Source organism: Brugia malayi (genome assembly GCF_000002995.4).
Source record: "Brugia malayi strain FR3 genome assembly, contig: Bm_v4_ChrX_scaffold_001, whole genome shotgun sequence".
NCBI lineage: Eukaryota > Metazoa > Nematoda > Chromadorea > Rhabditida > Onchocercidae > Brugia > Brugia malayi.
In genome coordinates this window covers 14,063,353-14,089,180 of record NW_025062479.1, presented here as the reverse complement: position 1 = coordinate 14,089,180, position 25,828 = coordinate 14,063,353, and the positions used below count along the sequence as shown (strand labels likewise).

The following is a 25,828-nucleotide window of genomic DNA, read 5'->3' as shown; positions in this document are numbered from 1 at the left end:
CTATGATAATTTCAAATTTCAATGATTAACAATTGGATATTCCATATGACCAATTTTTAGATAACAATAATAATAAGAATATTATTTGTAATCAAGATTGTATACCATTTTGTCAATGTATTCAACAAAACACTTTACCAATAACATCTGCTGATCAAAATCATCAACATCCAATAGTGAAAGCAATTGATCAACAACCAGTAATATCAGAAGGATTATTACATCAACAATTAGTATTAAACAATAAAAATGATAATATGCTAAATCATAGCATTCATTTTGCGCTTCATTTTGTATGTAATCTTGTTATGATCAATGCATTCATCAAACAGCATTATTGTCTGGTAATGTTGTTTATTCCACTTCATTACCTATGTATCCTTATTCACTATCACCACTTGTTCAGTCACAACAATCAACAACATTTATTGATCAACAAGCTGAACAACAATATTTAACAAAAATGGAACAAATTTCAGCTAATGAAGAAAATAAAATACAACACTCTTCTGTTTGTCTTTATTTATGTCAAAATAATTGTATGCAACAATGCATGCAGCAAAATGGCTCACTTGAACGATGCAGTATATCATGCGATCATTCATGTGATAACAATCGTGCGTGTGATGAATCACAACAACAACTGCTATTACTACCAGCACCAACAGCATCATCATTCATCACTACTATTGTCATTATTAACATCACAACAACAACATCAACCGCAACAGTATGAACAACAGCAACGACAATTATCAGAAAAACTACATCAATCAATTCATCATCAACCACAACAACAACTTTTCAGAATTCAGTATGCACCACTATCACTTACTCAAATTCAACAAATACAGCAACAGATACCAGAACAGTTATTACAACAACAACCAAATTGCACACAACAAACATCCTGAATATATCGCAGTGTATGTCACACATAATCATTCCAATAAAATAATTTAAGAAAACAATTAAAATGTTTTAATGTTATCTAATTGTAAGAAGTAATTGTTATGCCATTTTTTCAGCATTATTATAATTGTATTATGCTAATGTTTTATTTTATTTTATTTTTGGTAATTTTCATAAACATATTTCCTCAGCAAAATTTTGTTGACAAAAATATCAAAAGTAACATTAAGAACATTAAAACATGCATCATAAAAACTAATAAAATAGTATTTGTACGAATAGACGTAAATATTTTGGGAATTATAGATGACTTCGTATATTTTTCACTTACAAATCAATGAATGTAAAATAATTTTGAGTAACTGAGAAAGATAAATGAAATTCGAATTAGTGAAATAAACTTTAAAACTTCAAAATAATAAGTAATTTCACTTTTTAAAATAATAACTAATATTGAAATAACAATAAATTATAAATTAAAATAATTTTAAAATATTGAGTAATTTTAATACAACAAAATGAGACAATCATATCAATTAATTGATTTCTTTTTATATTCTCAATAAATTTTTGAATGCAAAATACACATCTGTAATAATAGTAAAATTATGCTTCAGGCGCAAATGTCAGTCCTCAGAATGCTAATATCACATAAATAAATCATTTTTATTCAATTCATCTACTATTTATGACTTCATAATATCACTTCGCTATTGATAATTTTCCCCAGAGAATTTAAATCATCTTTTTCCAATAATTTTGATTTTCCATTGCTTCATATTATCATTTCATGTGTAAAAAAAAGACCAATTTCCAATTTACTATTTTGAATAATATGTGATGCAAACGAAATTTCTGCATAGTAAGTTTCAATTTTTAATTTCAACGTTTAGCTCATCTCAGTAGTGCCAATTCTGTTTATCAAAAGTTGAAGCACACATGATTGCTATTCTAGTTTTTAATTAATTAATTTATTCCATTTTAATTTTTAATTAATATTATTTTATCCTAATAAGTTAAAAAGCTATAAAAATTTTGAAAACTCTTTCATATGTCTAAAATTTCTACGCTTCATTTAAGCATGCGAAACGTTATACTTATTGAATGGTTTGAAAATAACATTGAAGACTTTTTCCTACCCGCATTTCCTCTATTTTATTCGAGTATAACTGCTTTATTATGTATCCCAACTATCCTCAGAAAAACTTCAAGAAAAAAAAATACAAGACAATGAAAAAAAAAAAAAAAAAAAACAAGCAAACAAATAAAAACTGAAAATCATTCCCTAATTACAACTTAAGCTAAAACACCTAAAAACAGATAATAAACCAATACAAAATAAGAAATAAACAAAATGATCATAGTACTTCAGGCTAAAATTAAATCTAACCATAAACATAAAAAAAAAAAAAAAACAAATAACACCTAAAGATATCAAACACATAACCAAAGATAAAAAAAAAAAAAAAAAAAACCAGCAAAATTAGAAGAACTGAATAACAATAAAACTTTTTTAAAAAAAGTTAAACTTAAAGGAAAATTTAAAAAAATTATTAACATCTCCAAACTCAAGGTATTAGATAAATCAATTATCAGTTAGTTCAACGATGGATTTTCACAACAGAATCACTTCAAATCTTATTTCTCACTTCACATCAAATATTCAAACAAATGTTATTACGTCTGTACTAGAGCAACGTGATCATGAACGTGTTCATAAAATAACTTGCGAACTTTGAGAACAGGCTTTATTTGTTTTTATCAAGTTTCAATCGCTCATCTCTGCTGTTTATTTGCGGCGATGAACAGATTCCTGTCACAATAAAACTGAATTTATAAGTAAATAAGAATTATCACTCAAAGTATATCATTGAAAATTATAGTTATCTAACTGTTTTTGTTTTTATCCGTTTTAGTGTTTTTGAACAATATGTTAGCATAGTGTCAACAAGGCGTATGTGATTAACATTGATAACGAAAGTATTATTCTTGATTATAAAATATTTCTCACAATTTGTTTTTATAAATTCTCATCTCTGTCGTTTGTTTACTTTTGGAGTGAATGTAGAGGATTGTGTTTTGATTATTATATGTTTGAGGTTCTTAATTTTTTTTTTGTAAGATACTTATTTTATTTTGCTTTTTTGTGCTTATTTATTTTTGTTATTTACAGATTTTTGATTACTATTTTTTCAATATAATTAAAAATAATTATTAGTCATTATTAAATGAATAATTACTAAATCAAATCATTTTATTTTATTGTAACAGGAATCTATTCATTATCACCAATTTCGACAACATTGATTGTACATACACTGAATCTTCGATTCTTGTGATGCTAACCTAAGAGAATGCAGCCGTAATGTCATACCGACGTAAGTCATTAAATTCTGCATGATAGACTATTATTGCACTCTAATCTTTTAAACTTGTAATTTATTTCAGGCTTAAAACCATCAAAAGGAAATTTCCATTGGATAATTAAAAAAATTTAAGAAAAAAATTAAGAAAAAAGACATAGACGACAATATATTGTTTATTAAATTATTTTAATTATGATAAAAAAAGTAATTGTATCTGAAAACAAGAACAAAATTGAAATATTCATTTGAGCATATTAGGAAAAATACATTAGAAGCGAAAATGGATAAATTACAATGCCAGCTGCTATCCTCATTATCATTAAATAAAAATTAATTAATTAATTCAAATATTCTTAATTATAATTTATTTCTCCGCAACAATTACTCATTCATGACGAAATAAAAAGCGATTGCTATATATTTTTTTATTAATCGCAAATTCAATTTTTCTCAATATTCTATTAATCTATTTCTATTAACTCCAAAATTTAAAAAATTTAAATTTCATAGCCTCTTGATTGCAATTTATTTTATTAAATAAAAAAAATTAAATAAACAAACGAGAATATAATTGAATTTTCGGTCTATTACACAGTTCTTTTTTGTTTTTGTTTCAGTTTACTTATTTTTGTAATTATCTTGAAATTTCATTTATTTTAAGGAAATAAATCTGTTGCTTTTTGTTGGTAATTAAGTAATAATAATTAATTATAATTTTAAATTTAAACCAAAAATTTTAGTACAGTATGATTTGGTAAAGATAGTAACAGTTTTTTTTTTTTTCTTGATGATTACAATAACATCAAACTAACAAAAGTTTTGCAAAATGATACTTAAAGCATCTTTTATTGAACAAATAGATGACTTAACAATTGGACTGAACACAAATATTCCAATTATTCATTAATGAATTACTGAAATAAATTCGAAAAGAATTTAAAATATGGTCATCTTCTGAATTTTTTATTTCCTGAGATTTATAAATTCCGTAAAAGCTAATGAAAAATCTCAACTATCATAAATGATACATAAACAAAACTGCCTTCATATCGCATAAATAATTAAACTAATTTAAAATATTCTCATGAAGAAAAGGAAAATTAGCATATAATAGAGAGCAAAAATCATTATTACAAGTAAAAATCAATTTAATGTGGGAAAATGAAAATAAAACTAACAAAAAAAAAAAAGAGGAAAAAACCAGAATATAAACTGAGAGAAGAGAATAATAAAAATTAAGCACAAATATGATATAATATACTGTTTTTATTCTGATGGTGCTTCCCAATTTGAATTGTAACCTGACCAAATATTCCAATCAGGTGCTATATATATTCGTACTCCATTGATAAAACATGTTATCACACCCAAATAAGCTGTTCGTGGCACACCATCCTATAAATTTGAACTAATTTTTATTCACTAAGATTAATTAATTAGAAAAAAAGAAAAATCAAACTTATAGATGTTATGTTATCACCTTCAATTAAACTGTTCCATGATTAATTAATCACTTAAAAAAACAAAGATTAGAACTTTGAAAGGCCATGTAATCACACTCAATTAGACTATTCTATGATTAGCTAATCTTTAAAAAGACAAAAAATCACACTTGTACAGGTCATATTTATAAAAGTTATCACACCTAATTAAGCTATTTTATGATTAATTAATCTTTACACTTAAAAAGATTAAAAAAATTCCAGTTAAAAGTTAATGTTTTGTTTAGTTTTTTGTTTTTCCATAGAGTGACAAAATATTTAAAAAATTTTTTGCAATGAAAATTGAACTGAAGTTTTAATTTTGAAATTTACTTTAAAATCTCGCATTATTTTCAATTGATCAGCAATTTGAAGATAATTCTCTAATGTTGTGTACTGAACACGTACAACACTACTTGCTGGTGTGATAACTTCTTTTGTTAACATTTCTACCGATGAGATAAGTGGTGCTGAATAGACACGTTGTAAAAAAGTATGATCATAATTTTCCTAAAAAAAAATATTTAATTTTACTTGAAATTAGTTTGTTAAACTATTTCTTTGATTATAATCAAGAAATTGTAATTGTAAAAACATTTTAAAGAACAAAGAAATAATATAATTCTTTCTAAACCATCTTGTATAGCTGAAGATATTTAATTAAGATATCTTTTTCCTTTGTAAATTTTCTGAGGAAAAAAAAATTTATTAAATAATTGGAAAGGAAAGAAAATTGTTAATTAAAATTTACTTTATCAATTTTTCTTTAAATTTGTTAGAATAATAATAAATGAAAGATTACTTTAAGTAAATAGCGTAAATTTAATTTTGTAAAATTTACAAAAATTTCATTGAGAAGTATTTTGGCAAGATGCTGCGTAAAAAATAATCCCCTGCAATAAATTAAAATTTTATGTAAATGTGATAAAAATTATGTCATAATTATGAATAAATTAAGTTTGTTAAAAAAAGAAATGATTACTTCATTTAAATAATATTTAATCAAAATTGATATTTACTTTTCATTTAATTACAGAAAAAAATTATTAACCTGCTTGCACCTTTTTTTCCCTCAATAGTCATACCAGTACGTGATATTTCAGGTCTAATACAAGCTCGATTTTTACGTATCGTATTATTACGTATCCAATCATCCCAAAACCCATTTGGCCAAATAGGACCTAATTCATTCCATAATTCTCTATAGTAATAACAAATGATTATAATTCATTTATTTACATGAGAACATTTATTTTTTATTAAGCTTTCAAACTTATAGAACATATATTTTAATTGTATACAAAAAATTATTGAAAATAACAATTTTGCATTAAATGATTAATTAATATTTATAAAAATTTAAAAAAATTTTCAAAAAAAAAGAAAGATTTAAAAAATTCTTACCTTGTCATCATCCATCCAAGACCAGAAAAAAAATCACTACGATATAATAATTCAGGTTGTTTCTTATCAATTAAATAATCTTTGCCATTATCATTCCATGCTGATATACAATACAATGTTTTATCAGCATCCAAAAGTGAACGCGTCGCACTGAAGTATTCGAAAAAATCAGGTGCTATATCCAAATCATCTACAATATAAAAATATAATTAAATAAAACAAGATTTTCTTTTTTTTTTTCTACATTAAAATTGAAAGAAAAATTTCAAAATCTAACATAACAATTCTAATAAAATTATAATTTAAAATAATTTACAATGCTTATTATAATTAGTAATTTGGAGTGAAAATTAAAATTATGATTCAAAATATTTAAAATAATTTCAAATGCTATTACAGCTACTAATTTAAAAATTAAACAAAAAAAAAAAAAAAAAAAAAAAAAAAAAAAAAAAAAGAAAGGAAAAACCTTCTGTAATAATAACACTGGAATAATTAAGCTTATCAAATACATATGATAAACCAAGTTTATAATGCCGTGCTATTCGATAATACGTAATGTAACGTTTATGTTCCGGAATTACTGTAAAATGAGCACTCCAACTGTTCAAATGCTATAAAATAATAAATACATTATTGCTTTTAAAATTATATTAAGCTTAAAAAAAATTTTTTTTTTTCAATATTAAAATTATATTAAATTAAAAATTTTTTTCTTATTAATAAATTTTTAATGTTATCTATCAGCTAAATTTTTGTTTCTTTTTTTTCTTTTTTTCATATTTATACATTAATTTCTATATGTTGTATCGAATTTGAGAATTTTAATTAAAATTAGATTTTTTTTAAAAATTTATTTCCAAATTTAAGAAATTAGCTAGTGATATATATATTTTGTATCGTTTTCCAAAATTTTTCAAAATTTGAGCATCAATTTAAGCACCAAATTTAAGGTAAAGCAAATAATTTTAAAGCTGTCACTTAGAGTCATATTTGCATAATAGAAATGAATTTAGGAAAATGGAAAACAAACGGTTAATTTAATTAAACTTAATAATTATCACATTCATACTTATATCATTTTGCATTTTTTACTCCTTCACATCTGTAGCTTTAGTGCTGAAAAAATTAATAAACAAAATTTAACCATACAGAATGTTTAGAAAAATTATAATTGCTTGACGATGTTTTTTCGAAATTTTTCGAATCAAAACCAAGAAAAAAATCTTTTGTTAAAATTAATGATTAATACTAAATAAATTCACACTAATGGAAAATAAGCACTCGTTTTTTTTTTTTTTTTTTCAATTCGCATTATAATAACTTCATTCCAAAAATTTATTTCTATTTTCATTCAACAATAATTTTTAGCTATTAAAGTGTTTGAAAAAAAAAAAAAAAAAAAAAAAAAAAAAAAACAAACATTACTAATTCGAAAAAAGAAATATTACAATATAATTAAAAAATACATTACTCTAACATAAATTATTTCAGCACCAAATTTATCAATGACTTCTTTGACACTTGAATCGTCACAATCTTGACTTACTATTATTGGAAATTTTTCAGTTGATGGTCGATACCTAAATATAAGTTTTTTTTTTTCTTTTTTATCGCAAATATTAATCATAACATCAGTTTAAATAATTTCAAAATCATGAACAAAATTATTTGTACGCATCATTTCAAATTATTTAATTCTAAGGTATCATTCTAATAAAATTAAATAGCCACATATCATTTATGCTAAAAAAAAAAAAAAGAAAGTATGATATTTGCTTCTCTTAAAGTTATACCATTAATGTAATTAATCAACTAATTTTTTTAAAAACAATTTATAAAAGAAAAGAAAAGTGAGCGAATTACTTGCCTGAGTAATTTCTTCAAATGATTGTAAATTGCTTCAGGACGATTACATACAAATACTAGGACAGGAATTTGACCAGGCCATTGATTATTTGAATGATGTTTAAAAGACTGCTTAAACTTCTGCAATTGTAGTATATGATAAGGATGGTAAGGCTGCATTGTTTTCATCATACTAGCGTTCTTCTCTTCAATTTCATCAAGTTTCTTCCTAAAAAAAAAAAAAAAAAAAAAAGTTATTTTTTATTACCATTTTTGTTAATACTTAGTTATCAGCTAGTTTAATTATAATATAAAAGAATGTATGGTTGATTAAAAATTAAGTGTCGTTTTCTAGTTATCCGATTTATTAACTAATACTTATAACTATGATATATTTTACAATATTTAACGATCATTTGAGATAATACAAAATGAAATACTTTTAATTCAGTAAATAAATATTTATAACACAAAAGTTTCTTTTAGCAGTTTTGAACTTAATTATTACCTATTTTTATAATTCTTCGAAAAAAAAAAGTTTTTTAAATTGCAAAAAAAAAAACTTACTGAAGTAATGCAATTTCATTTTTACCTTCTTGCAAAAGCCTTTCCAAATCTTTTATTTTATAATTAAATTGGCGCAAATTTGAATGCGATGCCTAATAAAATTTTAAAATGTAATTTAAAAAAAAAAAAAGCAAAAACAAAAAAGATTTTTCGTCTTTTCAAATTGAAATATATTTTATTGCACACATATATTTCAAAATTTTCAGGGATAAAGCTAAATTCAAATCAAAAAAAATCCAAAAAATAAATATTTTTTAATAATTTCAAAAATACTAAAAAAATAAATATATTAAAAATACTAATGATTCGAAATTAAAAAAGAAAAAATTAAAAACAAACCGTTGAATTAAGTGGATAAAATAAGAGTCGAATAAGTGTTGCAATATAGAAAAGAGTAAGAATTATAAATAAATGTTCAGATCGTATCCGAGGCATAACAACATGATGATGAAATCAAAAAATTACCATCTAATAATTCTAATTAGCTTAACATTTTATGTTAATTAACTGCTATTTTAACCTAAAATATTCATTTCAGTATTTTAATCTTTCATTTTCTATGAAATTACTATGAAAAAAATTTCTTTAACTCATACCATTGAAAAAAAGTCTTGAGATTAATAAAATAATCAAACAAGTGATGGAATAGCAATACAATCAATAAAGCATTTTGCAAAATCTAACAATAATTTTGAATGAAAATTTTCAATTTTTTCATAGATAATTGCTAGAATGAAATAAAATAAAAAAAGCAATTCAATATTAAAGATCATTTTTTAAAAAGCTATTTTAATTTAAACATGGACCTGAATTAATCGAAATAAAAAGCATTAGTTGAAAATTAAAATCAGAAAATTATATAGTAGTAATATGAAATTTTTTTATATGTTTTGTTAAATTTTAATTCAAATAAAGCATTTATAAAGATTTAGCAGTCAAAATTTTAGATCCATGAATAATTCAATTGGGAAAGAAATTTATTGTTCTTTTTTTCATTATTCCGGAAAAAAAAAAACTTTTTTTTAGATAATAAAATTCATAGTTTTCGAAATCTACAGAAATTTTACAATCTGATAAGTAAGAAATTTTAAAAATATAATATTTTACTATTCCTATACAACTGAAATAATTGAAATAGTTAGTTAATATAAATACTAGTAATACAACAATAAATATTTAACAAATGTAATGTTTATGAAAATGATAAATGTTATACGATATATGCAATATGTAGGATACAATAAAAAAATAAACAAATGCTGTTAAGTATATAATACTTAGAATTAATCTTTAAATTCAATTTATTTACTCCTTTTAACATTTATATCATATTAATTGATAATATTTAATTTTGTAAGAGAAAAGTGATAAATTAATTATTTATGTACATTAAAATGTAACCATTTTAATCATTTTTATTAACAAATTTAAAAGCTAACATTTCTCGCTCAACATGCATAGAATGAAGATGTTGACAAGTGATGAGGAAAATAAAAATGAAAACTAATTCTGGTAAATTAAATAGCAGATAAAAAAATTTTTTTTTTGAATGTAATTATAGCGAATTATTCAAAAAAAAAAAGGATGAAAGAAAAAGAAACTAAATCAAATAAATAAAAATTAATTCTGATCAATTAAATAGCATAGAAAAAAGAAAAAAAAATGAATATAATCATAGCAAATTATTTAAAAAAAAATAAATAAAAAATGAAGAAAAAAAAGAAACTAAACTAAATAAAATAGAATACATAAAAATTAATGATTTTAAAAATCTTGCATTATTTCAATAATCCCATAAGTGACTAACCTATCGGGATGTAAAGTTACCAATAAATTAGAGATTGAGAATTTAGGTGATTTATACATTCATGTAATATAGTTGTGTTACTTAGAGTAAAACTTTAGTATGGTATTTAAAAAAGTTCAAATCTTTTTTGCAAAATTAATATACAATTTATGGATTAAAAAAAGAATGGTAAAAAACAAATAAATAGACAAAAATTAGATGAAATAGCGGAGAATAGTTGAATTAATAAGATTTGCTTATGAGAAGAGTTAAAACTGTTAAAAGAGTATACTATTGAAAAAGAGACAATAACAAAGGTTATGCAAATTAGCCATAAAGCTAACTATTTTGTTTAATGGATGAATCCATCATACTATGTATTTAATTCAATGATAAATTAATGAAATCGAAAAATTTTATAAAAATTTTGTTTGTTTATTTATATTATCATCACAGCTAATATAATAAATGATGTAAGAGACAAAAAAAAAAAAAAAAAAAAGGAAAACGAAAAAAAGAGGATGAAAATAAGCTAAAAAGCGGTTTGAAAGGATACAAAAATGTTGGAAATTATTTATTTTTAATCAAAAAATTGAAAGGAATATTGAAAATTATTAATCAAAAAAATTAAAAGAAAATTGAAATAATAAAAAGAAAAGATTATTAAATAAGAAAATTGAATATTAAGTTATAATTATTGTATTTTTATAACTTATTTACATATGAATTTTTCTCTTTTATGGCAAAAATTTTGAGAAGTTAAAAGCTAAAGTTAAATTGCAGAGTTGGATTTTTATACATTTTTATTGGTTTCTTTTAAAATAATTGTTGAAAAGTCTAAAATGAATTTTGCTTACTTTATGTTTCAACTTGATTTCTTTTTTTTTAAAGAAATCTTTCAATCATTCGAAATTTCGAAAAATCAAAAGTTGAATAATACAATTATTCAAATATTCATTTATTGTTATTAAACAAATTTTTGCATCACCATAAGACAAATTATATTTCTTGTTTGCTCAGACATATTTATCGTAGTAATATTTCAATTGAAAAGTACAAATATAAAATGCAAATATAAATGAAGGAAGCAAATTAAAAAATATCAAACTTACTTCATTAAAATTAGAGATAAAATATTAATAAGTAGAAAAATTTTATAGAATTACATAAAATGTATCATGTAATATGCTGATAAAAAGCTGAGTGATAAATGATTTATCGTAATAAGCCTTAAATATAATATGTCTTAAGTTAATAAAAGAAAAAATTGGATCAATTAAAAAAAAAAAACTGGAGAATCAGTCCATTAATAATTCTTGTTGCTACTTTTACTTATTTCTTCATTCTTTCTTGGCTCATTATCGAAAAATTTTATGGTTAATATTAATTAATTCTCAACATTCTATAAAATATACTTTTAGTATATTAGTATCAATTTTAATATTACTATAATTAAATTCACCGTGAATTGTAAAGAAAATTTAATTTTTTTTTTTATTGAAAGGAAAAAAAAAAAAGTAATTAAGAAAGCTTTTTCATTTTTATTTTTTTTTTTTTTTTTTTGACCGATGTAAGAATTGAATGATTTGTAAGGCAAAATGGCCTAGCTTAGTCATGTAGGCCTTTCTTAGCTTAGCCTTATAGGATTTTTGCACCACTTTATTTTTAGTTGTGTGTGTGTGTGTGTGTGTGAATAATACTATCTAATTAATAAAGTAGTAAATAAGAATGAAGAGCAATAAAACTGACATTTTAGACATATTTAAAAGGTAAAAAAAAACTTTTTTAAAAGGTAAAAATTTAAAAGGTAAAAATTATATTTCCATCATGTCCCATAGTTGGGACATGATGGAAATATAATTTTTTTTTTTGCTTAATTCTAAATTAAACCATTTGCAATTGAAAAAATTCAAAAATGAATGAAATTGAATAAAAATGCATTTTAAAAAAAGTATTTAATAAAGTTAATCAGATATGATTTGTTAAAACTATGTAAACATATTGTTTAAAAACTAAAACAGATTAAACTAAAATAAAACAAAAACAAAAGCAAAAACGAAACGAAACGAAACGAAACAAAATAAAACAAAACAAAACAAAAAAAATAGATGGATAACTATAATTTTCAATGATATTGATTTTCAACGATAATACTTATTTATTAAATTTATTTATCAATAAATTGGAATAATTACTTTTAATATTATTTGATCAGTAATAATTAAAGAGAGACGAATTTAATATAACAGTATTATAGTCATGGAAAGCTGAATGAAATATTGAAGAAAATTGAAGAAATCATTTGATTAATAAATAATCAAATGAGAATTATTTGCCTCATATATTGTATTATTTAAACACTTATCACTTATCAAATATATTTATCAATGATATAAGTCTTATAATTTTGCAATAAAATTCACCATTTATTATCTGTTACAGTTTATCGATTTATTGTTTTTTTTTTTTTTTTTTTTTTTTTTTCATCCTAACAAACAAAAGAGGATTAGATTGAATTATAATACGAAATTAATTTTTCTGATATTATCATTATCTGTTTTGGTCATTACTCACTCTCAAAATGATATGCATGTAAACAACTACTTAAATTTTATAATCAAGAAATTCAAAATTAAAAAAAAAAAAGTGTACAAAATAAAAAGATAATCAAAGAATTTCTTTAAAAAAAAGAAATGTGAAAAAAAGAGGAAACAAAATGGTATTTAAATCATAGTAATTTCGTATACTACGGATAATTAATTTCATGTATACATATATGTATGTACACGAAATTAACTTCCATTTCTGATATTATCATTATTTATTCGATCAATACTTTTCCGCAAAATGATATGAATGTAAATAGCCATCTCAATTTTGTAACGAAAGAATCTGAAATAAAAAAAAAAAAAGAAAAAAAAAGTAAATGTAAAATATAAAGAGTGAAATTGAATGGAATAATCAAAGCTGTAATAAATCGTTTTTCCATCTTTCTATCCTTTCCCTATCATAGTTTAATAAACCATCTGTCGCATTTTAAAATCGATAAAATTAAATTAAATTGTTATATGGCATTAATTAACTCTAACTGAGTTTAATTCTCAGTTAAAGTTCTGTGATAAAATCTGCTGTATAATGCAGTAATCTTTTTCCCAATTTTTAGTTTTTCATTTATTGTTTGATAAAATCTATTAAGCAATTTTCTTTTTTTTTGAATAAATTTATGCCTATTGGAGTTAATTTTAGGATTAAAAAATGAAAAATGAAAAAATTTAATTTAAAAATTTACTCCTACAACAATATATTTATACGGGCTTATCATAAAAATATTAATACATTACAGGAAATTTGAAGAGAAGTTGTGATGGAAGAAAATTAAATCTTTTTTTTTTTTTTTTTTTCAGAAGTTGTACGCTGTCAAAATGATTATATTCAACTGTTTGTCATAAAATAAAATAAAGTTTGTTTTAACAACAAAAAAAAAAAAAACTCATTTTAAATTTAAATTTCTTTTTGCACACTTTCTCATTTATCTTTGTAACATTAAAAAAAAAATGGACAAATAATTAATTAGAGAATGAAAGCTCTTAAGACTTAACTAAAAAATCGATTTTCAAAATGCATCAAGAGATTAATTATTGTTGGAAGAGAAATGATTTACTTGAAAAAATGAACTGATAATTTTAATAATTTATGATAATGATTTATCAATACATTGATCATTTACAAAGATATCTTAGTTCTGCGATATGTTTGTAAAACTAATCGGAAAGTACAATCAATCTGATATCTGCGGTATGACAGATAGCTTAAATTTGACTCTCCCTCTCTCTCTCTCTCCCTCCTGTCCTTCCGATTTATTTTTTGTTACATTACCATACTTTGAAGATTTCTGCACAGCTTATTTTTTCTTTGTAAATTGGTAATTAAATTTAATTTTTCCAAATCATTACTATTTATTATAGTGATAATAAGATTCGTCTCTTTCATATGATTTCCCTTTTATTACTTTTCAAACCAGAACAAATTTTGAAAATTTGTTTTAATTAACAGAAAAAAAAGAAACAAACATTGCTTATGTAAATGAGCGAATAATTAATTAATTAATTAATGACACTGCTTCATGTTAATTAATGACAGCAATTATAAAATTAACAAATGAAATGATTTCGAATAATTAAAATATGTGATTTAATTTTTTTTTCACACTAAATTAGAAACTTAAATAGAAATTTGATTTTCAATGAGAAAGAAAAAATTGGTCTACCAGAAATAAATTGCCTTATTAAAAGAAGGAATGCATAGAGAGATAAAGAAGAGAAATAAAAAATTCATTTTAACTTTACAATCGTTTCCCCCTCTCCTTTCTTTCTTTCGTCCTTTCTTCTCTTCTTCATCAATATAATTATTTTGAAAAGTAGTTAAAATCTAAAATTGTGAGATAATAAATAAAAGTGATTTAAAAAAAAACATTTTTTTTTTTAGAAAAAAAGAAAAAGATAATTTGAAATGTTATTGAACAACAACAACAACAAGGAAAAAAAAAAACTATCGCATAATGTGCAGTGAAATACTTTTTTAATTTAGTACAAATATGAAAAAAAAAAGAAAAAGCGAGAAATATGAAATTGAAAAATTAAAAAATATAAAAAATAATTTATTGTTAAATTCTTTAACAAATACAAAAAAATTAAACCAAACGTATAAAGTTGGACTCAAAAAAATAAAAAAAAGATTTGGTGTTTTGGAATTCATCCTTTTCTTTCCCTCTCCCTCCCTTTCTCATCCCCTCCCTCTCCCCCTCCTTCTTTTCCTCTCTGTCTACAAAAGCTGTGAGGAAGATCAATTCGGAAAATCGCATTGATTCAAAGAACAAGATGGATGGCTTTTTCCCAGTACCAATTTTCGATTGTTATATTCTATAAGCAGGGAGGAAAGAAATAGAAAGGGAGAAACAGAGAGAGAGAGAGAGAGAAAAGGAGAGAGAGAGAGGAAGGAAAGCCTTAAAATGGCACAAGTCAATAAAAGAAATTAACGCTTCACTAATTCAAATATACAAATTATGAGCAATCGAATGCTAGATTATTCAAATTTGGTATCGAATTATTGAATAAAATGAATTAAATTTTAAATTAAATTTTATAATTGGCTGAATTAGTTAAATATATCTTCTCCCTCTTTTTTCTTACAATGAAATTACTCAAAAAAAAGGAATGCTCAATAAACTTGTATTAACTTTTTTCTTTTTCTCTCATATTAAACGTTTTAATAAATAATTTAATAATAATGAATTTGTTGAACTGAATGAAAATTGATAAATTATAAATTAAATTATTCAAACTTATCAGTATAAAATGTAATAAAATTCTTTGATTTTTTTTGTCATTTTGGACAATATCATTCATAATCATAAGACACATCCTATACGCTATTTGATAAAATGTAAGACAATATTATTTTATACTATCACATTAATTACGATAAGAATTATGATATTGTGATAAATGATGACAAGAAAAGTCGAACATAAGAAAAGTAAAAGAAAAATTTCGATAAGAAAAGTTAAAGATTGTTTTAAAATTGAGATTCATTCTACATATTGAATAATAGGGAGAAAAATAAAGTAGTATTGTTGATTGAGTTATGTAAAGACAACAATAGGAAACAATAGAAAACAAAATAATTGAAAAAAAAATATTGAATGAATAGGAGGAGGAGGGGGAGGGGGGAGAGAGAGAGAGATGGAAGTAATCGGTTGATAAAAACGGATTAAGCTTTATAATATACTACTATTTATCAACTGCCCACATTTACATTCTGGTTTCACATTGCTTTATCAGCTAAAATCGCTAGAGATACTGCTGTGCTTCAACAAAAGTAGATGAGAAAAACACCCTTCGATATAAGCCTATCAAATGCATTTATTCTTAATAAAGCAGTTTAAATCAAGTGCAGATTCAGACTCAGAACTAGGTTTAGATCCAGAACCAAGTCTAAACCTAAATCATTAACTTAGATGACAGCAACAAGAGATAATAATAAAATTACTGATGATAATTAATACTATTACTGATGGATTGTACCCATTTTAGTGAAGTTATTTACAATTATTGAATAACAATAATAGATCAATGCTGGAATGAAATAAAAAGATTCAACGTGATAAAATTACAACTGATAATTAATTATGCATTAAACTTAAAGGTTATGGTAAGCTTAAATGGGATAATAGGATGAATTATTAAATAATAATGCATTCGAATAATGTCTCATGTGCCATTAGCACAGGAATAAAAATGAACAAATTGATTATGACAATTAATCTGAATTAAAATTCAACTGTAATTTCAAATTAATCATAATTTCAAAGTAAATCGAACACAAATTTTATTATGGATGGTTTTAACTGAACAAAATTTTTTGTTGCAATAGTTAAAAACATTTCATCATTTCATAATGATAAAAATAGATGAAACATATATGTAAGATCTATTTATACTTATTTTTTACAGAAAGAGAAAAAATGGTGACAATTTGAATGTGACATGTGCAATCTATAGATAAAGAATGACAAAACAGATAAGATAGAAAAAAAAAGTGATGACAATTCGAGTGTGACATATCATTTGTAGGTAAAGAATGATAAGATAGATAAAATAGTTGTAAAATATTAAATGTTAAAAGGAAAAAGAAATAGAAGCAACAAAGGTCAGTGTGGAGATAGAGAAATGAAATTATAAATTGAATTAATCAACTAAGCTGGAGTGTAAATAATAAAAACAATAACATGTTAAATTTACAGATAAAGAATGATAAGAAAAATAAAAGGAAAAAAAATGATGACAATTTGAATCTGAGATATCATTTCTAGGTAAAGAATGATAAAACAGATAAGGTAGTTTAAAAATATAAAGCGTTGAAAAAAAAGGAAAAAAAAAAACTAGAAGGAAGAACAAAGATCAATGTGGGAATAGAGAAATGAATTTATGAACTGAATTAATCTGTTAAGCTAGAGCGTAAATAATAACGTACAGACATCATTCCACCATTTTGCAATTGTGTATAAAGATAAAGCGCAATGGGTATATGTCCGTTACCGCCTTTTTACTATTCATTCCAGGTATGTCTACTAGTTCTATCCGTATGTTTGTGTTAATAATTCTATTGTCCTTGTCTGCACATAGCTTTTACCTCTTCTCTTCTCCCTTTATCTCATACTTCTTTTAATAATTAATTAATATTTTATAAACTAATTCTTGAAGAAGAATAAAAAAAATTGTCCAATCATTTTGTTTGAAATTAATTAATTAATAAGCCTACTACTGTTTAATGGTACTCTGATTTACTTAATGATTTAGTTAATGCAAGGTAATAAAAAAATATTACTACATGCATTCTTTTTCAGACAAAATTATATGTCAGTAATAGTATATCAGTGATAATATTTATGATAAAAATTTAACACATTCATTATTCCTTCTAAATGAATAAATTAATTAGTTTAGAGTAAATTATAAGTATGTCATGTAGATGCATTGAGCCCTAATCGTTGTATAATGGGGTGAAGCGGTTTGACTACTTTACTATGAGCGGGCGTTGTCATAATTTGATTGCTGCTAGGAAATAGGAATGATATATTTGAAATGAAATCAGGTGTCAATATTTTAGTTATCAATTATTTTTAGAAGTGGGATTTATAAAATAAAATTCATTGTGTATTACATATCATTCAATCCAAATGAAATTGTTCGTTCACTAATTTTTCTTTAGTTTTTTTTTTTTTTTTTCTTTTTTAATTTTTCTCAAACACATATCTTACCATCATTTCTTTCTTTTTTTTTTTTTTTTTCGACAAATTTTGGGTCCTTTACATGGAGCAAAAAAGAAGAAAAGAATAAACATACTAATTAATTATAAAGATTAAAAGATAACATCCACTGATATACTAAAATGATCACTTCCTATAGTTCAGTTCTATTACCTTTTTAATTTCTTTGCTTGATTTATATATATATATATATATATATATATATATAAAGATGGTGTCATTTTGTACTGCCTCACAAAATGAAGCAATTCACATCCCAAATTATTCCTTATCAAATTTTTTCTTATCGGAGGTGTTGCTGAAATGTTTAGTTTAGGTCATAGAGTTCAAATTGTTTCCCTCCCTTTCTCTTTGTGATGATGTAAATGTTTTATTTCTGAAGGAATTTTAATTATTCCGAATACATTTTGCTTGCTTTATAACCTTTTGTAACTCAGTGTTCTTCTAAGCTTTCATTTTTTCCTCCCATGAATTAATAATGATTTTATAGAACAAACTTTAAATTCCAGGCCACTTTTCTTGCTACAATTTTGAAAGATGTCAGCAAAAGCAATTAGTGAATATACGGGCAAGGAATTACTATATCGATATTTGGAAGAACTCGAATTTATTGAGAAGCCACAAACATTAAGACTTGTTTCAAGCGATTCATTCGACACTGTAACTGATAAAATTGAATGGCTCACTCATGATAAGGTATTCGCTATATCTGGTACAGCGATATTATTTTTTAAAAGGAATAAATCTGTCTTCCTTAACCTTTTCCTGTTCTTACTGAATTTGAATTTGTCTAACCTAATTCAGAAAACTGTTTGAAATACAAGCATATGGCTATTTTTCGAAAATATGAACTGGTCACTGTTAATTAATTTTTTCTTCTTTGTATTTTTCTTTTATCAATGCAAATTTAGGAAATGAAACGTATTTCAAAGATTTGTGAATTATATTCAGATTTTCTCGTTAGATTTTTGACGAGTTGGGACTGATAGTAATTTTATAATTGTTGTCAGAATATCATTTGAAGATTTTTTTCTTCTTTTGCAATATATATATTCTTGGATGAAACAGAATACCAAAAAATCTCCATTGCAGAAAGCGGTAATTAAGCCAGATCAATTGATCAAGCGTCGAGGTAAACTGGGTTTAGTGAAATGTGGAAATCTATCTGTCCTGCGTGAGTGGTTCAACGAAATGAAAGATAAGAGCATACAGGTTTGATTTATAGGCTTCTGTTAGCAATTTTTTCTCCTGCATTGATTTATATGCAAATCTTCTGTAGTGCTCATGTGGTATGATGTTTCAGATTGGTAAAACAGTTGGAACTTTGCAAAATTTCATTTTGGAACCGTTCTGTAATCATTCAGATAGCGATGAAATGTATATTGCTATAATAAGCAGACGCGAAGATGATGTCATTCTCTTCTATGAACATGGTGGGGTCGATGTTGGAAACATTGATGACAAGGTTTGGATCTCAACAGCTCACTACTGTGATCAGTTATTAAGCAAAGAACGCTACAAAATTTATTTAAGGCTCGTAAATTGCATATCCCAATAGATCTCGACAAGCAGAGCGGTTCTATCTCCGATGATGATCTTGAATCATTGATCGGTCCAAATGAAAGTCAAAAATTATTGTATGTCATATACAATTTTGAAATTCTTGTATTTGATTTTAATTTTTAGACTTATTTTTACCCTTTGAAGAAAAATTATTAACAGCTTTAGACATCAATGCAACGTTATTTTTAGATTATATGAGAAGTTATATATTTCTACTTTATTTTTAGATTATATGGGAAGTTATATGTTTCTAAATCTATCTTTTAGGAAAATTACCCACTTCCGCTTTATTAATTCTGATCATCTCAATTTCTGGAAATTAATCATTTAACGGTTGCTGACAGTTTAAACTTTCTTCAGCCAGTTCGGTTTGGATGCATGAATTTGTAAAATTTAAATTATTTGTGCATTTAAGCTCTTTTTAACACTCATTTAGTTGTTTAATCATCATACTATATTTTCAGGTTACTGAAAACCTTTGTAAAAGCTCTCTATCATGTGTATAAGGAGAATTACTTCACTTATTTAGAGATAAACCCATTTGGTAAGAATCCCTACAATGAAGTTTTTGCTGTCAAAAACTTTTGTCATTTTCCTAGTAGTTGCACTTTATTAGGAGGAACTTTTTTGTTTTGGGACCTGAATGGAAGATTTTTAGACTATCCATAGTTTTGCATTTCAATTTTAATTAACTGTATTACAGTTTTGGTCAACAACAAAATCTACATACTTGATCTTGCCGCAAAGCTTGATGAAACAGCGCTATTTCTTTGTTCGGAAAATTGGAAGACCAGAAATGGAGAGCCGATTGATTTTCCTGCTCCTTTCGGGAGAGATAAAATGGCAGAGGTTCTCATGGCTTATCTTTTGTTTAAAAAAATCTACGATTCTGATGGAAGAAAATTTCTTTTTATTTTTCAGCTTTCCATATTCAACTATCAGTAAACTTACTCAATCTTGACATCTGTTCAAGCATGACATTTTTGCTCTCGGTCATTTTTTTTTATTGAAGCAATTTGTAAACTTTTCAGTTTTTATAATAGACTGCTTTTAACAGTTGTTAGTAATGAATTCAATGCTTACAATCTTTCTACTAAATAGTGCTGATGTATAACTAGTAATTATAAATTAAACTCAACAAAAACATGTTATTAAAGATGCTAAATATAAAACAGAAGGCGAGACCAGTTTAAAAAACATCTTTAACAGTGATGATTATTTTTATAGGAAAAATATGTTGCTGGTCTCGATTCGAAAACTGGTGCTTCATTGAAATTAACTATTTTAAATCGTCGAGGTCGTATCTGGACTATGGTAGCTGGTGGTGGTGCTTCTGTTGTTTACACGTATGTGTCGAGATATAATTAATCATGAAACGAATATTTTAACTGATTTAAATGATTTTTGGTTACAATTAACCACTTTCGATAACCATCTTTCAGTGATACAATTTGTGATCTGGGAAGGATGTCTGAGTTGGCAAATTACGGTGAATATTCGGGTGATCCATCTGAAGTAATGACTTATGAATATGCAAAAACCATACTCAGTGTACTTACGGAAGGCCCACCACATCCAAAAGGCAAAATTCTAATTATCGGTGGCTCAATTGCTAATTTCACCAATGTTGCAAAAACATTTAAAGTAAGTTTGTAGTTTTATTTCCTGTTGTTTGCTTGGAAATAACGTTACTCAAATTAATTCATTGCAGGGTATTATAAAAGCCCTTGAGGAATATGGAAAACGTCTACATGAGCATAAGGTCATTATACATGTACGGCGAGGGGGACCAAATTATCAAGAAGGGCTAAGAAAAATGAAAGAAACTGGTTTGTTTCATCGTTTCTCCTGTCATTTGTGTTTCATTCTGGTTTTCTTATCAAATGATTTCAAAATTTACCGAAACATATTGATTTTTATAGGTTCGCGCTTAAACTTACCAATTCATGTATATGGACCGGAAACCCATATGACAAGTATCGTAGCAGCAGCATTGGGATTGTGTCGTACTCCGGATAGTCCGTTAGCTGTACAAACTACTGGTCAATTTCTTCTTCCACTAGAAGCAGATGTAAGTATGGATAATAATGGTGACGCCTTTAGAAGTTGAGAAGCCACCAATATTTTTACTTAATGTTGAAATAATTTTTTAGACTGTGAAAGCTATAGAATCAGAACCATCCGTAAATATGAGATCACCGGCAAAAAAGGCTATAAAACTAGCGGAAAGTAGAGAAGAACCGATGGAAACCAACGATAGCGGAATTAAAGTGGAAGGCAGCTTATTTGAAAGTGATACAAAAGCAATTGTATGGGGACAACAAGTAAAGGCTATACAGGTAAACATAGTTAGTAACTGTACTTCAGAAATTCAACCTTTTTTAAAAAGCTGGTGCATGATTTATCACCAAATTTCAGGGTATGCTTGATTTCGATTTCGTCTGTGGCCGCTCACAACCATCGGTGGTTGCATCAACATATCCTTTTACGGGTGATCATAAGCAGAAATATTATTTTGGACAAAAAGTAAGTTAAAGTTGTTTTTTTTTTTTTTTTTTTTTTTCGATTTGTACTGCTTCCTGTAGTTTGAAGTATTGATATTATTTCCGGCCATTTTACGGCAACTTTTGATACGTTGATTTTATAGTTATGCCTATTTTGCAGGAAATTCTAGTGCCAGTTTATAAGTCAATGAAGGATGCCTTCAATAAGCATCATGATGTTTCTGTGTTTATCACATTTGCTTCTTTGCGATCTGTCTATGTAACAGTTCGCGAAGCTTTGGATTTCGCACAGATTCGCGTCATTGCAATAATTGCTGAAGGCATGCCCGAAAATCAAACTCGTCATTTGATTAAGGCAAGGATTTAGGATTTAATTTATTCAGTGTTTTTGCAAGTTCAAGTAATACTGAAAAACAAAACGATTTTAATTTGTTGTATATTTCAGTTAGCAAATGAAAAAGGCGTTACACTGATTGGACCAGCTACAGTGGGTGGAATTAAACCTGGTTGTTTTAAAATCGGTAATACTGGTGGCATGATGGACAATATACTATCATTGAAACTTTATAGACCGGGAAGGTAATCTGTTTAATTTTTTAGATATTTATTACTACTAAAAAACTCGTTAGCTAATAACTAATTTATAGTGTTGCATATGTGTCACGTTCTGGAGGAATGTCAAATGAGCTTAATAATATAATTTCACAAAATGCCGATGGAGTTTATGAAGGAATTGCTATTGGGGGTGACAAATACCCAGGAAGCACGTTTGTTGACCATCTTCTACGATATGAGATGGATGACAGGTTATTAATGAATGCTTTTGGTTGATTGATTGATGATTGATAGAAATGAAACTAGAAATAGAATCCCTCCGATGAATTACTTGGAAATATTATAGAGTAAAAATGATGGTTATGCTTGGTGAATTGGGTGGTGTTGAGGAATACAAGGTTGTTGAAGCATTAAAAGAGAAACGCCTGACAAAACCTCTTGTTGCTTGGTGCATTGGAACTTGTGCAGACTACGTCACATTTGAGGTAGCTTAAATAAATATAATAGTTCATTCTCTATAAATTAAAAACATCGATATAGGCAAGTTCATAATATTGCACAACAACAATGAAGAAATAAAATTTCGGTCAAACATAAGCTTTACAGTTGTTATGAGCTATAATTTGTCATTTTTTACGTCATTATTTTCATCCATTGTGCTTTTTCAATTACTCGGCTAAGTGTGCTTGTAGTTCAGATTCAATTTGGTCATGCTGGTGCATCTGCCAATGCAAAAGCTGAAACTGCTACTGCTAAAAATTTAGCACTAAAAGAAGCTGGGGCTCACGTGCCTAATTCCTTTGACGATTTAGGTGACGAGATTGCCAAGGTTAGTAATTGTTGATTCTGTTTTGTAATCTCTGACTTAATCTTTGATGATTAGTTTCCTTTTTTCTTTTTCTGCGTCAACTTCTTCATATTACAGATTTACAAAGAACTTTTGCAAAAAGAAGTAATTGTATTGAAAGAAGAACAACTACCTCCTACTGTGCCCATGGATTACACATGGGCAAGAGTAAGTTTACCTAATTACTACCTTTTATTTTGCCAGTACTGCGCTTTATTTGTTATGAGATGCGATTTGCAGGAACTGGGTTTAATACGGAAATCGGCATCATTTATGACGTCGATATGTGATGAACGTGGTGATGAGCTCCTTTACGCAGGTATGCCAATATCACGTGTGCTTGAACAAGATATTGGCATTGGAGGTGTACTTAGCCTACTCTGGTTTCAGGTATACTACTCTTTGTGTAAACTCTAAAAATCATTTAGAGAAATGTGATATCTGCTTTTTTTTTTTTGAATTCTTGCGATCTATTTCTTTTTTAAAGTTCTACAGATTGTTAAGTATGCGAATGAAAATTGTTACAGAAACGACTACCAGATTATGCAAATAAGTTTATTGAAATGTGTTTGATGATAACTGCTGACCATGGACCTGCTGTAAGCGGTGCTCATAACACGATTGTATGTACTCGAGCAGGGAAAGATTTAGTGTCATCTTTGGTTTCTGGATTGCTAACAATTGTATTCTTTTTCTCATATTACATTGAGATTAATTTCATTGCAAAGCATTTTAGCTAACAATTGATTGCTTCATTTTTACCTGACAGTACTTAATATGTTACAGACTAATTTTGCTTTGTTAAAATATAATGTATTTAAATTAAATGAAGTATGATTGCAAGCTGTTAATGAAGTAAGTTGTGATAGGGTGATCGGTTTGGAGGTGCCTTAGATGGTGCAGCACGACAGTTCAGTGAAGCATTTGATAAGGGACTAAGTCCTATGCAATTTGTGAATAAACAACGACTTGCTGGTGAACATATAATGGGAATTGGTCATCGTGTCAAGTCGGTTAGTTCTTTCTTAATTTAACTGTGGGCATGCTAAATGGCATATCAAAAATAATATTACAGTTCATATGCCACTATCATACATAAATTTACAGATTAATAACCCAGACAAACGTATCGAAATATTGAAAGATTTTGTTCTGGACCCGGAAAAATTTAAGCAAGAAACTCCGTTATTAGAATATGCGTTAAAGGTGGAGAAGATTACTACGTCGAAGGTATATTTTAAATATCAACATGTTAATCTTCTCACCGAAAATTAGAATTGATTTTGATTTTTAATTTTTCTAGAAAGCAAATTTAATACTGAATGTTGATGGAGCAATCGGTGTTATTTTCGTGGATATACTTCGCTGTTCCGGAATGTTTACACCCGAAGAAGCACAAGAAATCATCGAAATTGGGGCTATAAATGGACTTTTTGTTCTGGGACGAAGTATTGGATTTATTGGTATGTACTCTTAAAAGAATATGGGACTTTTTATTTGTTCGGAAAGACTACGTTTACTTTTTAGTGACATTACATACTTTTTTTTTTTGGTATCAGTGGCAGTGCAGTATATCGTATTCTTTCAGTTATTTACTGGTGAATATGTTATGAATTCAAATGTACTAAATTAGTTTATTTAGGGCATTACTTGGATCAAAGAAGGCTAAAACAAGGACTTTATCGACATCCATGGGATGACATCACATATATTTTGCCCGAAAGGGAATTCAGTGGTGATTTGAACGCATGACCTTTAACAATTACCTTTTTCATAAGTCACTATTTTATAGATTTGACTTCTATTATTTAGGCTGTCATTTTTAGGCTTTAAATACAGCACGCTTTTCTGTCATTTTTTCACTTGTAGAAATAGCTTTGCGTGTCTTCTTAGTACAGATTTCATTAGTTAGTAGATTACATTCCAAAAGAGTCCATATGTAAATGCATAGAGATTAACAAATCGTTCCTTTTTATTGATTGCTTTCTTATCAAATTACATTATTAAAATGGTTTATAATTTATATATAAAGTTTTTTTGTTGTCAAGTTTCGTGCATTTTTGTTGTTGTGACTTTTACTTCCATCGTGAGTATTCTAAATAAAGTGGCTACATTATACACTGATAAGAAAAAAATGTATCACATTTTACACATTTCTGTGGATTTT

The 25,828-nt window shown here is 25.8% G+C and overlaps 3 protein-coding genes across 3 annotated transcripts; 2 read left to right on the top strand and 1 right to left on the bottom strand.

The window, feature by feature from the left end:
• Positions 1 to 373: 373 nt before the first annotated feature.
• Bm11546 (Uncharacterized protein) lies at positions 374 to 914 on the top strand (the record flags this gene model as incomplete). Its single annotated transcript, XM_043074810.1, has 2 exons — positions 374 to 730; positions 816 to 914. 2 exons carry the CDS (start codon positions 374 to 376, stop codon positions 912 to 914), a joined length of 456 nt encoding a protein of 151 aa, XP_042930744.1.
• A 3,630-nt stretch (positions 915 to 4,544) lies between these two features.
• Positions 4,545 to 9,013, bottom strand: Bm17999 (Uncharacterized protein; the record flags this gene model as incomplete). Its single annotated transcript, XM_043074809.1, has 10 exons — positions 4,545 to 4,673; positions 5,093 to 5,269; positions 5,562 to 5,652; positions 5,811 to 5,960; positions 6,164 to 6,353; positions 6,633 to 6,777; positions 7,638 to 7,746; positions 8,034 to 8,240; positions 8,579 to 8,670; positions 8,918 to 9,013. The coding sequence occupies 10 exons, from the start codon at positions 9,011 to 9,013 to the stop codon at positions 4,545 to 4,547; spliced, it is 1,386 nt and encodes a 461-aa protein (XP_042930743.1).
• Positions 9,014 to 18,729: 9,716 nt separating this feature from the next.
• On the top strand, positions 18,730 to 25,413 carry Bm1778 (ATP-citrate synthase, putative; the record flags this gene model as incomplete). Its single annotated transcript, XM_043074808.1, has 24 exons — positions 18,730 to 18,888; positions 19,285 to 19,404; positions 19,496 to 19,657; positions 19,726 to 19,829; positions 20,220 to 20,299; positions 20,459 to 20,604; positions 20,983 to 21,101; positions 21,198 to 21,399; positions 21,467 to 21,584; positions 21,678 to 21,826; positions 21,909 to 22,094; positions 22,174 to 22,281; positions 22,420 to 22,614; positions 22,705 to 22,838; positions 22,907 to 23,065; positions 23,161 to 23,299; positions 23,512 to 23,643; positions 23,740 to 23,829; positions 23,902 to 24,051; positions 24,189 to 24,344; positions 24,531 to 24,674; positions 24,769 to 24,891; positions 24,965 to 25,124; positions 25,304 to 25,413. The coding sequence occupies 24 exons, from the start codon at positions 18,730 to 18,732 to the stop codon at positions 25,411 to 25,413; spliced, it is 3,345 nt and encodes a 1,114-aa protein (XP_042930742.1).
• Between the last annotated feature and the right edge of the window lie 415 nt (positions 25,414 to 25,828).